Here is a 17,140-nt window from a genome sequence, read left to right as displayed (position 1 = left end):
GAATGAATTGCCAAATATTTTACAAACCAGTTATTCTGATGCTGAACCAATACTGCGATCATATGGTGTTTCCATTTATTGATCCAAGATAAGGTTTGTCTTCTTCAACCCCAAAGTCAAAAGTGAGATATGATGAAGATTTCTTTCCACAGAAAGGAAGCAGAAATTTTAACAACAAGAAACTAGTGGAGCCAACTAAGGTTAAACGACAGGTTGTTGTTAAGCATCTCGACATGATATGGTCCAAGTTGCCTTTGTTCGAGATCCAATTAGATATGGAGACATGAAAGGAATTAGGATAAATCCTCCTTGTGATGTGTTTCAATAGTCAAATCAGAACAGACTCTACTCTCCTAATTAATTTGTTGAATTTGGCATATCTACATCTACATTCTTCAAATATGGTAGATTCTTTTCAAAGATGATAGATTCTCTTTTCAAAGATGAAAGCTTTATTGGATTTCTACACAAGTTCAGACGAGGAAAGTCGATGTTATCAAAGACAAAAATGGGGGCATCAAGGTCATAATTCTTATTACGGCAAGAGTTCTATAAATAAAACATTTTTTATGAGACTTTAATTCAAATGAAGAAGACACAAAGATGCAAGTTGATCATATGATTCTTCAGAGATGCAATCTTGATAGCATAAGTTGCTACATTGATATATGCAGAAAACCTTGTAAAGGAATGATTAAGTGAAAGAAGACCGAGTTCGCCACTTTGAAGTCACATAAAGATTGCATCAACATTTATGCATTCATAAGAACATCATTTGCACAATAGACAATGCATTACATTGATACATTTGATTGCATTCAAATATAAAGTTTTACAGATCTTCGTATGAAAAAAAAGAATATTTATGATGAAAAATACCTTACAATAAGAAGGTAGAATTCAAAACCTCAAATATAAAAATCACGCAAACATATGAAGAAGAGATGGACGCAATCCACAAGAATGAGCATTATCTTGAGATTGGGGCATGATACCCAATCAACATGTTATTTTGAAAAATAATGAGAAAACGCTTTCCAAAGTCTCTCATTTAATCTTTTTTGAAAATGAAATTGTTGAATAGTAAGAAAACGTTTTTCAAAGTTTCTTACTTAGTAAACTATTTCCCACATCTGTAAGCCCTTCAGTGCATGATGTTTTCAAAGCCTTTTGGTCATTTGTAAGTCCTTCAGTGCATGATGTTTTCAAAACCTTCGGGTCATCTGTAAGCCCTTCAGTGCATGATATTTTCAAAACCTTCGGGTTATCTGTAAGCCTTTCAGTGCATGATGTTTTCAAAGCCTTCGGGTCATCTATAAGCCCTTCAGCGCATGATGTTTTCAAAACCTTCGGGTCATTTGTAAGCCCTTCAGTGCATGATGTTTTCAAAACCTTCGGGTCATCTGTAAGCCTTTCAGTGCATGATGTTTTCAAAACCTTCGGGTCATCTGTAAGCCCTTCAGTGCATGATGTTTTCAAAACCTTCGGGTCATCTGTAAGCCCTTCAGTGCATGATGTTTTCAAATCCTTCGGGCCATCTGTAAGACCTTCAGTGCATGATGTTTTCAAAACCTTCGGGTCATCTGTAAGACCTTCAGTGCATGATGTTTTCAAAGCCTTCGGGTCATCTGTAAGACCTTCAGTGCAGGATGCTTTTAAAGTCCTTCAAGTCATCCATAAGACCTTCAGTACAGGATGTTTTCAAATGAGATTTTAGAAACTAAGCCTTCAGGGGTTTCTTGATTTGAATTCCAGAGATCATCAAAGATTCAAATCCATTACTCGATGCATCAATTTCCAGAAGGAGTTCATAATAAGAACTTATAACTCAGAAGTTTGAACATTTCAAGTTAAAAATGGTGCTTTATGTCTTTGCTCCATTCATGTTCCATAGCAACGAACAAAGAGGGGCAGCTGTAATCACCATTTTTACCTCCCTATTCCAGTAGCTCCACGTTTCAGCTTCAACAGCTGCCAACAGCTCCAACAACGACAACCGTCCAACCATTCCTCTATTCCAACTGCTCCGTCGCCTCTACTCCAACTGCTCTATCGCCTCTACTCTAACTGCTCCGCCGTTATGTTCCCCAATTAACTGCTGCCACATCACCACAGCCACAATGTAGATTCCAGAAGAGATGAGGACGACCGCACACTTCATTGAAACTAAGGTGAGTCATCATCGTAGATCCGGTGACTCACCGAACAAACAGTGTTTTGAAGGCCTATAAAAGGCCATTTAACATGCAAATAAAAAAACAAGCAAGTGAACCAATTTACCACCAGCAGTAAAAAACCGAAAGGAAAAAGAATGAGAGAGCTTACCACGGTCATCGGAAAACCAAAATATCGAAGGTATAAATTTAGATCTAGAAAATTCTATGAGTTTCTAGGAAAAACAGAGGTCAGATTCGGCTTTAGGGTGGTATGATCTACGATTTGGGGATATTTTCATATTTTTCGACCATTGTGAATAGTGACCGACGACCAGAATAGTGACCGACGGTGGCCGACCGGTGGCTAAGTTTAGAGAGAAGTGAGAGATTCTCTCTCTTTAGAGAGAGAAGCAAAATGAGGAAATGAGGAATTTTGGTAATTTTAGGCTATTTAAGGTCTATTTATACTCTCCTTAAAACTACGTCGTTTTGGGGAGGGACTTCTGTGTAATTTCCATCTGGGAATAATCACGCGTGTAACCATCCTAGTTTTGTAACTTTCTATTTCAGTCACTAAAATCAACTTCTAATTATTTCAATTCGGCTTTATAGTTTTATTTAATTTATAATTTAGTCACTATTATTATACTTACATATTTATGGTAAATACTTTATTTAGTCCCTGGTATTTTTTTAAAATTTATTTTAACCCGAATAATTAATATTGAGGCTAAATTACACTGTTAGTACATATCTTTTTTAATAATTCAAATTAGGATCTTTAGGTTTTATATTTTATATATTTGTCACTGTTTTTTTATATAATTTTCATTTTGTCTATTAATTTATATATCTTATATTTTAATCCTATAGTTTTAGTTTTCTTTATTTTGTCATTGTTTTATTTATTTATATGTTTAATTGTAATTTAATTTATATTATTATCATTTCAATTTCAATATGTTTAAATTATTACTTTAATCATTACTGTTATTATTATTATTTAGTCATATTCATTTATTTATTTTATTTGTTTTTTTATTAAAATCCTATTTATAAATTTAATTTTATAATTTACTTTTAAAAAACAATATTTTAATATATATTTATTTTTCAATATTAAGAAAGGACAGTCTTAAAATAACTAGATGTCTATTTTCTGGTATTTTTAAATAAATAAATATTTTACTTTTATAAATTATATATATTAATCTATTTTTTTATTTTTAGATATATGTTTTATTAATATTTATTTATTTTTTAATACTAAGAAAAGAGCTGTCTTAAAGCACTTAGAAGTATTTTTCTGGTATTTATAAATAAATAAATAAATATCTTATTTATAAAAATAAAATTATTTTGAAATAACATGATTATAAATTAAATATATATTTGAATATTTAAATTTCTAATAATAGAGACAATTTATAATTAATAAGTACTAATTTTGGGCGTTGTGAGGGTGCTAATCCTTCCCCAAATGTAATCGACCACGAATCCCTTTTTATTATTAAAAAGAACGAATATTTGGTTAAAATGCAGACCAGTTTATCTTTTAACTTATGATTTCTTAAAAACTCTTTTAAAAGATAATTTTTAGTTATTCGAACTACCTATCCAAAAGGCCGATGGCGACTCCCAAAACATTTTTAAAAAAAATCATTTATTCACACATCACTTTTCCCGCCAAGTAAAAATTTCGTGTCTGGACGAAAATCGGTTACGACACTTCCTATTCAGAAGGGCCTTGTCCCAACAAAGTTTCTCTTTGGACTGCTTCGAACAGCCATGATTCTTCGAGCTAGCTCCTCCTGTATATCTAACATTGAGAAAAGGATTGGAATGCAGCTTGATCAAGCAACTCTGGAAGATCTCCTGATGCCTAACTTCTCTAATTATACAGAAACTCTATATGACGTTGACTGTGTGCATCGAATTCTTGAACTTTTTCTTTCCATGGACCAGATTACTGGTGGAGCCTCTCCGTATTCAGCTGATGATGGTCAGCTTACTGGCTCGCCTTAATTAACACCTGTTACAATGGTAGCCAAGCTAATCGATGGGTACCTTGCCGAGGTTGCCCCTGATGTTAATTTGAAGCTCCCCAAGTTTCAAGCTCTAGCTGCTTCTCTTCCAGACTGTGCAAGGCCGTTGCATGACGGTCTGTACCGTGCAGTAGACATATATCTCAAGGTACTGTCCTTAGTTTCAAACTTATATGCATGATGGATTACATGCAATAGACATTTATCGTTCAATCGCTGTAATTTTGGTTCAAACATGTTAACTTTCCTATGCTAACCAAACTTGCAGTCGCACCGGTGGTTGTCAGAATCCGAGAGAGAACAACTATGCCGGTTATGGACTGCCAGAAGCTCTCCTTGGAAGCATGCACCCATGCTGCACAGAATGAGAGACTGCCGCTAAGAATAGTTGTACAAATCCTGTTCTTTGAGCAGCTTCAGCTAAGGACTTCAATTGCCAGTTGCTTTTTGGTTTCTGATAATCTGGATGGATCACGACAGCTGAGAAGCGGGTTTGCAGGGCCTACCGAAGGAGGCTGGACTGAAGCTGCAAGGGAAAATCAGGTTCTGAAGGTAGGCATGGATCACATGAGAACACGGGTTTCTGAGCTTGAGAAAGAATGCTCGAACGTGAAGCAAGAAATCGAAAAGATAAGTTGGGTAAAGAGCTTCTCTAGGGGAAACGTCTCGAAGAAATTCGGATTCAAATTGAAGTCTCACATGTGCAGTGCTCAGGGGGGTTCCATTAGCAACCAGAAATCAAAAAGTGGAAAGATGGAGAAAGTAAAGGACCAGAAAGGAAAGCAAAAGAAAAACTCAACTCCAGTATCCAGATAGGAAAACCTACTGATTTTCTCCTGTCTTATTGTTTGTAGATTGGTACTTTAAACCTTGCTTTAGCATTTGATCTCACAGTAATGTATATGATTGAAGAAAGTGTAATTTAATTTGTTTCATGCAATAATCCTCTAACTTTGTGGGATCAAAGCGATACATTACAAATTGAGGAAGGGATGCCATTGTCTGGCTCTTCTAGGTTGTTGACTTGACTCGACTTTAATTGAAAAGTCACCATTATATATATATATATATATATATATATATATATATATATATATATGTTTTAAATTTCATTTTCTTCTTTTAAACGAGTTATCATTGAATATCGAAATTCAAATAAATTTTACAAATTAACTTTTTGCTTGGCATGCATGAAAATAAATAAAATATAACAGTTGAATGAATCAAATGATAATATGTGAGCAGAAGATGGAACTTGTGTTCGTTTAACGAAGAAAATGGAACATTTTGTAGAGCTAAAGCTAATTGGATTCTGAAAATATGAGCAGAAAATGAACATTTATGAAACAGAAATACTACGATAAGTGAACATGTCGAGAAGTACTGGATTTGAAAAGCTTCAACAGAGGGGAAATATCTTTTTGCAGAGTACCTTGAAGGAAAAGGTAGAGGAAACGTGATTACATGCATAACGGATTCATTAAATCCGGGAAGGTATCATAGGGATGTTGTTCTGCAGGTATGCGCAGGCGGCGGCAACACCGCTACCGAGCTTAACCGGATATCCGACATCTTTGAGTATCATCTCCACACCAGCTAGGCAACCCAACAGTTGCAACTGAAAATATATCAAGCAAATGGTGATTTTGGTAACAAAGCTTGTTTTAAGTAACCAAACAGGAAAAGGAGCACTACTTGAATATCATTGAGGATTTACCTCATTTAGATTTCCAAGATGTCCTATTCTGAATACTTTTCCGGCCACTTTGTTGAGGCCGAGACCTAAGCTCAAATTGTATCTCTTCCATGCCCTTTTAACGATTTCTGTACTATCGATATATGGTGGAACGAGGACGGCCGTCACGGTGTCACTGTGCCATTCCTCCTTTTGTGTGCAGTTCTTCAAGCCCCAAGCCTCCACAGCAAGCCTGTTTCAAGATTGTGCAACCAACGAAATCAATGACTATGGTGTTCCCAAATGAGTAAATAGATGTGTCCATGGCTCACCTTGTTGCTGTGCCCAAACGGCTATGCCTTGCAATCACATTGTCGAGTCCTTCCTCGAAGATAAGATCCAGAGCGGCTCTTAGCCCATACAGTAGTTGGATGGAAGGGGTGTATGGCCAATATGTTCCCAGTTTGTAGAACTTCAGATAGTCGGCCCAGTCAAAGAAAACTCGAACCGATTTCGCACTTTTGGATGCCTCTAGAGCTTTGGGGCTTGCACAAACAATACCGATTCCTGTGGGAAGAGAAAGTGCCTTCTGAGAGCCTGTTAGTGCGACGTCGACTCCCCATTCGTCCATACGGAAATCAAGGGCACAAATCGAGGAAACACCATCAACAAGAAGTAGTGCTGGGTGCCTATAGTGATCTGAGAAGAAACAGAAAGTATGAGAACCATGTTTGAAAGTTAAATTTGAACTTAATATACACTTACCAAGCAGCTTCCTCACTGTAGCCAGGTTGTTGGTGACACCAGTTGCAGTCTCATTGTGAACAATGCAAATGGCCTTGATTGTGTGGGAATGATCAGCTGCAAGTTTTTCAGCCAGAATGTCAAGGTTGGCACCTTGACCCCACTCGCTTTCAACCACGTCGACGTTGAACTTGAGGCGTTGCTGTTGATCGATCCACAGCAGACTGAACTGGCCGATAAGGAAAGACACAATTCGATCCCCAGGGGACAGGGTATTAGTAAGTGCACTCTCCCATGCACCGGTTCCTGAATTCAAACACCGATATTATCATCGGAAGCTAATCCGAAACAAGTAAGATACCACTATTAACAACGTAGCACGTATGTGAGTAATCTTAAGTATGGATGACTGAAAACTTAGCACAATTAAAGCAATGAATATACCCGTGGTTGGGAACAAAAACGGAGTTCCAGTGGTAGTCTTGAAAATCTTCTTGACATCTTCAAGAAGAGTTTTTGTCATTGCAGGAATGGCAGGGGAACGGTAATCCTCATTGTTCCGGTTCATGGCCCGAATAACCGGTTCCGGAATGTTAACCGGCCCTGGAACAAAGAGATGGTTCTTTCCTGGTCCATACACATAGTCCATCTTTTCTCCCTCCTAGAGATAATCACAGACAACTTGAATTTCAACTCTCTCTCAGTATAGAAAATCAAAATAAACCCTTTCTTTTGTTTCTTATCATAAATCTAAATATATACTTTTCTGATCAATCATAAATTCTGAAACTTAAACAAAAGTGTAAAGTGGCATACCTTTGGAAGAGAAGCTCACAGACGAAATTGGATGAAGAAGGATTGTTGCAGGCTGTTAATTGTGCCTTGGAAATATATATATGGTTGTGGTGTTTTTTATAAGAGAGCGGGAGAATCACTCAACATAAACGCGGGTCCTAAGTGGATCAAATTTGGCAGATAAGAGCGAATTCATCTATTCTTTGTTTTGTTTTTTTATAGCTTTTTTTTTCTTTCATCTAAGGTCCTCTCCTTTTGGTGAACTTCCTTCCAACTCCATAGACCTCAATCTTTATCATGTAAGGTGAGAAATGAATACCCAGTCATATCGATATGTATCCGATACTCATCTTAAATCCGAATATCATCGTTTATAAGGACACGAACGGGACGAATGACTCGAATGAAATCGAGGGCCTAAGTGAGAAAATTGTAAAAGGAGGGTGTTCGTGTGAGCATGATGCACAAAATTTAAGGACCGAATACGTGAAAGGAGATTATGAGGTTGAGAAGGCAATGCAAAGAGATAAAGTGATAAAGTGGTGTCAACCACAGCCTTATCTGTCGCAACCAATGCTACAGATTTCACTTGTTCGATTTGGTTCATGTCTAGGGATAAAAAAGAGTTGGATTTGTTCTTTTATCCCCTGATTTTCTGAGGCTGTCTATCGAACTTGTCACATGCATGCTTAATGTTTTATCCGAAGGATGGACGCATGATTTTACTTTAAGGAATGAATTTAAATTTTAAAGGCGAACTTAAATTCTGGTGAAAATAAATTTTTAATAAAAAATACATTAAAAATTTAAAATATATGATAATTTTAAATTTTCAGAGAAGAGATACTTCACTCGTATCTCTTTTATGTATCGTTGTTTTGACTTGAAACTTTCTAGCCACACAACACAAATACCAAAACAATATAAAAGTGATATTTTTACTGTTCCTTCTGCAGATGGTGAGTTTCTATTTCCAATTGAATTTATGATGCCTTTTCCCCCTGCCATTCTCGTGCAATATACTTAAAACTAAAATTAGGGTTATAAATGAGACAAGACAGATCACGACTTATTCGAGATCGATTCGATTAAGGCTCGATAAATATTCGGGTCAAATGGACTCAACTCGAACTCGAGCTCGACTCGAGTTCTTAACGAGCCGAAATGAGCTACTCGATATTCGACTCGAAAAGCTTGTGAGCAGCTTGAAAATATAATATATTAAGATTTTTTTTTTAAAAAAATATTAATAATATTAATATTTATGTATTGATTTTTCAAAAAAAATATATAGTAAGATTTCATGTATTTAAGGTTCATGTTCGAGTTCGAGGTTTTATTCTAATTAAGTTTAAGAATTTTTTTTCATTTCGAGCCTTTTCGAGCTGCTCACGAGCTTCAGTTCAGGATTTCGAGTTGAGTCGAGCTTGAAAATTTTAAGCTCTCGAGTTTTTGAGTCAAGTCGAACTCCATTTCAGAGTTTTCAAGTCGGTCGAGCTCAGCAACACTCGAGCTCGACTCTGCACGTTTACACTCCTAACCGAAACAAAAAACAAGGGTTGAAAGGCCTGCTCGTTTTGCTTTCTTGTTGGGCCTGCCATTCTACATTGATACAAGTTCCATCCTCTCTTGGGGTTTTTTTGGCCCAATAGGGAAAAACCAAATAAAAATTAGCCCAATAAGACATGCAAAAGTTTATTTTAAGATCTACTGCAGATGATAATTTCTAATAAAAATATTTTTATTCAAACTTTTTATCCCGATATAATAAGATTTAATAAAAAATTATACGTTATTAAAACTCATTACATCAACGCGACGAGTTTAAATAAAAAATATTTTTTACCCTGAATACTATTGAAAATATTGTAGATCTCAAATAAAAGTGTTTGTGCTTTACTTTGTCAAATTTTTTTTGGGTTGCCCTATTGGGCCAAAAAACCTCTTCTCCTTTCATGAACTTCATAATTTGGTTGTTTCATTTAAATTAAAGACTTATATAACAAATAAGTACCTAGAGTATACTATCTTTTTTATTTAAGTATCTAAAGTATTCTTTTTTATCAAAATAAGTACCTAAATTTATCTTTTTGGTCAAAATATGTCCTTATAATATTCAATTTTTATCTAAGTACCTTAAGTATTCTTTAATTAATGTCACGTGTCAATTTTATTAGAACTTAGATGAAAAAGTTTGAATAGTTTATGTACCTATTTTGACATAAAATAATGTAGGTACCTAATTTAACCAAAAAGATAACTTTGAGTACTTATTTTGATCAAAAATACTTTAGGCACTTGAATGAAAGTGGGTATACTTCAAATATTTATTTGTGATATAAGCCGAAAATAAACTTTGAAAAATAATTTTTTATAAAATAAAATATGTTTTTTTAAAATAAGTTTTCTGAATTATCTGTTTTGATGTTTAAATCATATTTTGTGATTATTTTTGTCATTTGATAATTTTTATAAATTATTTATTATAAATATTAAATATAATAAAAATAGCATTTATTTTGAAAAAAATATAATTTATTAATTTAAAAATAATATTTTCCCTCATTTTTTTGTTTGGCCTATCAAATACTTGAAAAAAAATTATTAACTTACTCACACTAATGGAAGTTATTTTTCTCTCAATCTTTTATCTTTAACATGTCTGACAAAGCTTTTGAAATACTCTAGAAAAGTGATGTTAAAATGTACTTTTAAATAAAATTATAGTGAAAAGTATTTTTGAAAAAAAAAAGTGTATTTTAGATATTATGAGATAAAATTTAAAATAAATTATTTTTATTAATCTATAACGATTATAAGTGATAATATTTGTTCTGACGGCTTTCAAATATTATATGTGTGTTAAATGTTATTCTCACTTTATTTATTTATTTTTTAAATAATATGTGATAATTATAATATAATATATGTTCTGAACTTTAATACAGACAAATACGACTTCTTAAGTTAAAAAATTCTAAGAAGAATAAAATTTTATTTTATCGGATCATTTTATTTTATCATGTACCAATAACACCAAATCACTACAACAGATGCATTAGGATCCCATGTTTAGGAATTCTCATTCAAGTAGTACAAAAGAATTCAACTTTCATATTATTTTTATTCGGATTTTACGTATAATTTAATATGTTAATTATTAAAATAGTCAATATATTTAATTATTTTAAAGAATCAGTTTTAATTTAAATTATTAAATATTTTTTTTTGTATAATATACAAATAAAATAATTATAATAACTTTAATTTCATATTATTTAATAAAATAATAATTTTAGTAGTAATTATAAATATAAAAAATGTTAAAACTCGGGCTTAATCAATTAGCCCATAATCCCCAATGGTTTTGACAAGCAAGCAGCAAACAGCCGCTATTAAAACGCCGTCGTTGTAAAAAGCCGCCTTTAGTCTGCCCATTTTAGACACCTAAATAGAAGAAATAAATAAAAGATTTTCAAAATAAATAAATAAATAAAATAAACGAAAAGAAAAGATAGCACGTTGAAATATTGAAATTTGAAGCTCATCTCATCCCCAATCCGACCAAAACCAAATGACCCCTCTCTCTCTTAAACTTCCAAACCCTAATCAATACATATTTATTTATTTATCTCAAAATTCGCTTCCCCATGCTTTGATTCCAGGTTTCTATTCAGATCCGATCCACAACAGGTGAGTTCTTTTTTTTTTCTTCCTTTGCCTTTTAATTTCGATTTTGATTTTTTCCCCGATTTGATATATTTGTGTGGTGGCTTTTGGGGGTCGTTGTTTCTTTTCGTGTAAATAATTTATTTTTCTTATTATTTCTTAGAAAGAATTGATTTAGGAAAAAAGAAGAAGACGTGACCGTGTAAATGTAACACAATTAAGAGCATTTTTTATTTCTCTCGTTTGATTTTCTGAACAACAATTTTAGCGAGAAGAAGGCAATTGTACGTCCGTCTCTTATTTGAGACTACAAGAGAGGGTTCGTTTTCATTGGGTTTTTTTTTATTTTTCTCTCTTTTTTAAAAATTGATCTTGTTAAAAATCTGTAAATAAATATTATTATCGATTTTTTTTAAAGAGTGGACTGTTAATTATTTGCTACAACAGAAATAATGTCCGGGTTCGGTAGGTATGGTATATGAGTCTTAGGAATCGTCTTTTCCAGATATTTTTCGATAAGGTATGATTATTGTTCAATTAATGAGTTCAAAATAAGCAATATATGGTCTAGTAAGGGTTTAAATTTGCGGATGTTTTGGGGGATGAATTAGGCTTCCATTTGAAAGCTGAAAATGGGGAGAAAGTCATTCTGAAATCTGAATTAGAGTTTTATTCTGGCGAGTTGTCCATTAATCCTTACGTGTTCTTGTTGCATTTTGTGAGATTTGATGCCGGAATCTTTGATTATTTTGTATATCTTGGTAATAGGTCTTCTGATATTTTTTTTAATATCTTGAGTGTTAAAAATTTTAACTGTTAGCATCTTGTAATCTGGCTATAGCGGTTGTACTATTTAAATGGATTTATGTTGCATTTTGACTTAACATAGTGGCTCACTATTTGGATGATCAGTGCCTTAACCTCCATTTTTTATAACAGCTTAGCTGTGATTGTAAAATTTCACTTTGTCAAATGAAACATCACCTCTATTTTTCTGCCGATGGTGTGAAATGTCTGTAGGTTTAATTCATTTTGATGAAGTACTGTTGATGGATGATGACAGTGCCGATTGATAAAATGTCTGCTCCTTCGTCCATGGAGCATGTGCAGCGTCTTTATGAAAAGGTATTCTTTTTCATCTTTAGGAAATGAGGTTCCCTTGGAGTTTTTGACCATGGAAATTAATAATTGGTATTCTCTGCAGAACATAGATTTGGAAAACAATCGTAGGAGAGCAGCTAAGGCACGGGTACCTTCCGATCCAAATGCCTGGCAGCAGATCCGTGAGAACTATGAAGCAATAATTCTTGAGGACCATACTTTTTCTGAGCAGCACAATATTGAATATGCTTTGTGGCAGTTACATTACAAGCGGATCGAGGAATTAAGGGCTCATTACAGTGCTGCTCTAGCTTCTGCAGGATCAAACACATCTAATGGTGTGAAAGTTCCTCCACATCCTGACAGGCTTACAAAAATAAGACTGCAGTTTAAGACTTTCCTTTCAGAGGCAACAGGGTTTTATCACGATCTAATTTTGAAAATCAGAGGAAAGTATAGACTACCATTTGGATATTTTTCTGATGATTCAGAAAACCAAATTGTTATGGACAAAGATGGAAATAAATCTGCTGATATAAAAAAGGGTTTGGTGTCTTGTCACCGTTGCTTGATATACTTGGGAGACCTAGCGCGGTACAAAGGATTATATGGAGATGGAAATTCTAAATCACGTGAGTATGCAGCTGCTTCAAGTTACTACTTGCAAGCTGCGTCAATTTGGCCATCAAGTGGGAATCCACATCATCAGGTTTTTCTTTATTTTCCATTTTCCTATTTAATAGAGTACTCTCAACTTTGATGCCCTTATATTCTTTTTGCACTTCTCTTGAATTTCTTTTGTTTAACCAATTCTGAATTTTTTTTACATGGTCAATATCTCCTTATTTCAGCTAGCTATAATAGCTACATATTCAGGAGATGAGCTGGGGGCTGTTTATCGATATTTCCGCAGTTTAGCTGTTGATAACCCCTTTTCAACTGCGAGGGATAACTTGATTGTGGCGTTTGAGAAGGTATAAGTGCGAATTATAGTTTTTATTTTGGGTTTTGGACATTAACCACAAAATGGCCTTTTGGATGTATTATGGGTTATGATGTGTGCACTTGTTACAACCAGGACGTTAAGTTGCTTTGCATGGCTGAACAATTAGTTGTGTGCACCATCTTCATATTTAGTTACAGTTCTTTGAAAATTGCATATAATTGCAAACTTTCTTGGGAGACATTCTGCAAAGGTGCTGATTCTTAGTAGGACAGATGCCTACTACTTTCCATTCTAATGGGAAGAAATTATTAATCCATCCTTTCCAGGTTTAGTAGTTATTTTCTTATCAATATTAGAAATTGGATTTTATGGATTGCTGATACAAAATTTTGCCTATTTTCTAGTCTAAGATATTGTGTTACAGATAGTTATTGCATATACTAGCAGAAGCTACAGTTTGGCATGATGTTAAACAGTAACCATAATCCTTCCATCATGGAGTTCTGGAAGGATTTTTAATTGTTTTCAATGTCATTTTTATCTAGCATTCTTTGAGAATGCAGCTAGTTCAACTTTGAGAATTCTCTGTCAACAGTGTAATTATTTTATGTTAAATGTTAATGATTCACTGATTTTGAGTGGGTTTATTATTTATATTCTAGTATTTCAAAATGGATATAATTATGGAAACTGTTTTAAATATATGCCTTTTATTTGCAGAATCGCCATAATTACTCGCAACTTCCTGGGGATGTTAAAGCTCCCTTCAAGGAGCCTGCTGTGCGTCAATCAGGTAAAGGTAGAGGGAAGGTGGAAGCGAAACTTGCATCTAAAGATGGCAACATGGAAAAATCCCCTGCTAAGGAGAAAGTATCTGGTGTCCGGGATACTTTTAAGTCCTTTTGTATTAGATTTGTGCGCCTAAATGGCATTCTTTTTACACGCACAAGGTATATTTTTCGTAAGTTCATTCACCTATGTTATTGGCCTAGGTTTTCTTGGGCTGTGTTCTTATCAACTCTTACTTTGTGCAGCCTGGAGACTTTTGCAGACGTTCTTACTCATGTTAACAGTGATTTATGTGAACTTCTCTCTTCTGGGCCAGAAGAGGAACTGAATTTTGGAACTGGTGCTGCTGAGAATGCCCTTTTCTTTGTTAGGAAGGTTTCCATTCTCATATTTACAGTGCACAATCTGAAGAGGGAGAGTGAAGGTCAAACATATGCTGAAATTGTACAGCGTGCTGCCGTCCTTCAGAATGCCTTCATCGCCATTTTTGAGTTGATGGGACATGTAGTAGAAAGATGTTTACAACTCCGGGACGTTTCTTCAAGCTACACTTTACCTGCTATTCTGGTTTTTGTAGAATGGTTGGCCTGTTGTCCTGATGTTGCAGCCTCTAGTAGTGATGTTGATGAGAAGCAGTCAAATACTAGATCCTTTTTCTGGAAACATTGCATATCATTGCTGAACAAGATTCTGTCAATTAGGCCTATGTGCATGGATAACGATGAAGACGAGACCTTTTTCAATATGAGTAGGTATGAAGAAGGAGAAACTGAGAACCATCCTGCATTGTGGGAGGACTTTGAGTTGCGAGGGTTCTTGCCTCTTGTTCCAGCGCATGCCATTTTGAACTTCTCGAGGAAACATTCCTTTGTAAGTGATGGTGATAAAGGAAGGAAAGCCCGTGTCAAAAGAATTTTAGCAGCTGGGAAGGCTCTAGCAAATGTCATTAGGGTTGATCAGAAAATTGTTTGTTTTGATTCGAAAGCTAAGAAATTTCTTATTGGTATGGAGCCATCTCCAGATGGCACATTGAGCCCTGCTACCTCAGTGGTAACAAATAGCTTGGTGCATGAAACCCCCTCTGAGAACATAGTTAACATTGGAAACGTTCAGTCAATCCCACAACCTAGAATATCTGGGGAAGAGGATGACAATGATGAAGTGATTGTTTTCCAGCCAGCTGTGAGTGAGAAGAAAACTGAGGTGGTTGATCCAAATCATTCCCCTTCTGAGATTTTGAAGCTCAATCAAAGTAGTTCTAGTGATCTCAAATTCTATGGCAGTACAGTGTCTGCTCCTTATGAGAGGTTTGATGCTAGTCATCCACTGCCTGTATCTGTTGGTAGTATTCTCCCTCAGCATCTGCAACCTGTTCAGATGCATGGGTCTGGGTGGTCAATGGAAGATGCTACTTTTCTGGCTAATAGCTTTAAAGGTTTGACAACATTGGGTAATGGACATTTAACAACGAGTGAGATGCAAGATAATTCAGGCTTTTCTCATCCTGCTACTCATTCGCTTGCTAGTGGTATGTACTACAGTCCGACAAAAATGTCAGGAACTGTGATGCCATCCAGAATTAATGCTATTGTGTCAAGTGGAGGTACTGGTGATGCCTTAGCTGCTAGAACTATCTCAGCTTCATTAGTTGGGATGCAGAAGAATCCAGTTAGCCGCCCGGTCAGCCATCTTGGTCCGCCACCGGGTTTTAACTCTGTTCCTCCGAAGCAACTGAATGAATCTGTTTCTTCCATAGGTTTGGAAAAAACTCCAATTGAATGTTATAGCTGGTTGGATGGACACCAGTCGATATCGTTATTTAAAGGCTCTGGGCTCGAGAGTCCCCTCTATAATTCATCTCATGCTGATCCCCAGTATGCCAATAACAAAAGCAATGGCGTGACTGGAACAGTAAGCTTTCCTTTCCCTGGAAAGCAGGTTCCAGCGCTGCAGGTTCAAATCGAAAAGGAGAAAGGCTGGCAGGACTACAATACCCTTGAGCATCTGAAAATTCAGCATGAACAGAAATTGCATCAAAAGCAACCCATGAATGGGAACCAACACATCACCGCACTGCCTGAGCAGTATCAAGGACAATCAGCATGGACGGGTCATTATTTTGTGTGAGAATATGCAAGTGTTGCTGCTAAGTGGGAACTTCGCTCATTTTCCGACTCAATTTGATTTTAATGGTTGCGAAGGTTCATTTCACATAACCTGTTCATGTATTTGTTTTTGTTCTTGAGGTTCTTGAAAATGATAATCGTGAATGCACTGCTTCCATTTGCCGCCAAGTTCGACTCCGACTTTGAAGTGTTGTCAGTGTTGAATTCTTTGATGGAACGTGGCATACATTGGCTTCCAGTGGGCACCTGCTGCTAAACAGGTGAGTGTGCACTCGGCTATTATCAGAGATCATCTCAACATAGTGAAGCTTACTGTTAATTTTGCAGAGTTAACCAGATTTATGAAGGAAGATCGGGGAAACCAATCTTATAAGATGCTAAATTTGTAAATGGTTACTTGAGATGTAGCCTGTTTAGTGGTTTGTGGGGCTAATAACTTGAGGAGTCGGGGTCAAATAAAACTTGGTTTAGTATCCTAATTAACTTTGGGAATGTCTTGTGCCGTTAAAAGTCAGCAGGCAGCAGACAGCAGACGGAGCTGTTCTCCGCAGATAGCTTTGAGGTTTGATCGATGGGCGGACGATGGGAGGGATTGGTAAAACTCGGAATTTGTGGGGGTGGTTTTGAGTTATGTTTACCCTTTATATATGGAGGATCTAAGACTTGTTTTTGTTTATATGCTTTATTTTATTATGTTCTAGTGACCAGTACTTGTCGTTTGTACAAGTTTGGGGATCGCTCAAAACTTCTTTTATGAAATGAATAAATAAAAAACGCTTGGTTGCTTGTAATTCTAATTAGGGTAAATTATATTATTAGTATCTAAATTATTACTTTTGTTCTGTTTTGATATCTAAAATTTATTGTTTCAAAATCATATTTAATATTTAATTTAGGTTTAATACAAAAATAAGTGTTCGAATTTCATCTCGAAAAACGATTTGGTGCTTAAAAAAAATTTCGCAAAAAATTGATGTCTAAATTTTTTTTCAGTTACACTTTTATGTGTTTATTGTGATATTTTTTGTTTTTTAATAATAAAAATATTATTTTTAATGAAAATAAAAAAAGACTTAATTTATTTACAAAAGAAC

At 35.0% G+C, this 17,140-nt stretch overlaps 3 protein-coding genes across 4 annotated transcripts; 2 read left to right on the top strand and 1 right to left on the bottom strand.

The window, feature by feature from the left end:
- The first annotated feature begins 4,417 nt into the window (after window positions 1-4,417).
- On the top strand, window positions 4,418-5,141 carry LOC120131972 (BTB/POZ domain-containing protein At1g30440-like). Its single transcript, XM_039148830.1, has one exon. The coding sequence runs from the start codon at window positions 4,451-4,453 to the stop codon at window positions 5,015-5,017; it is 567 nt and encodes a 188-aa protein (XP_039004761.1). The 5' UTR covers window positions 4,418-4,450; the 3' UTR covers window positions 5,018-5,141.
- Window positions 5,142-5,562: 421 nt separating this feature from the next.
- On the bottom strand, window positions 5,563-7,573 carry LOC120131969 (serine--glyoxylate aminotransferase). Its single transcript, XM_039148827.1, has 6 exons — window positions 7,437-7,573; window positions 7,065-7,281; window positions 6,642-6,926; window positions 6,209-6,575; window positions 5,919-6,129; window positions 5,563-5,819 (listed from the first exon to the last, which is right to left on the bottom strand). The coding sequence occupies exons 2-6, from the start codon at window positions 7,267-7,269 to the stop codon at window positions 5,682-5,684; spliced, it is 1,206 nt and encodes a 401-aa protein (XP_039004758.1). The 5' UTR covers window positions 7,270-7,281; window positions 7,437-7,573; the 3' UTR covers window positions 5,563-5,681.
- A 3,377-nt stretch (window positions 7,574-10,950) lies between these two features.
- Window positions 10,951-16,748, top strand: LOC120132038 (protein SMG7-like). Of its 2 annotated transcripts, XR_005516971.1 has the most exons (7): window positions 10,951-11,108; window positions 12,105-12,209; window positions 12,289-12,894; window positions 13,037-13,159; window positions 13,852-14,081; window positions 14,166-16,306; window positions 16,374-16,748. XR_005516971.1 is itself a non-coding variant. In XM_039148890.1 (6 exons), exons 2-6 carry the CDS (start codon window positions 12,138-12,140, stop codon window positions 16,045-16,047), a joined length of 2,913 nt encoding a protein of 970 aa, XP_039004821.1. In that variant the 5' UTR covers window positions 10,951-11,108; window positions 12,105-12,137; the 3' UTR covers window positions 16,048-16,748. The 2 variants fall into 2 exon arrangements, 1 of the variants encoding a protein (XP_039004821.1); XM_039148890.1 differs by having other exon boundaries at window positions 14,166-16,748.
- The last annotated feature ends 392 nt before the right edge of the window (window positions 16,749-17,140 follow it).

Source organism: Hibiscus syriacus, unplaced genomic scaffold, assembly GCF_006381635.1.
Source record: "Hibiscus syriacus cultivar Baekdansim isolate YM2019G1 unplaced genomic scaffold, ASM638163v2 tig00110557_pilon, whole genome shotgun sequence".
NCBI lineage: Eukaryota > Viridiplantae > Streptophyta > Magnoliopsida > Malvales > Malvaceae > Hibiscus > Hibiscus syriacus.
Note: the sequence above shows the minus strand (reverse complement) of the source record. Positions and strands in the feature narration are given on the sequence as shown.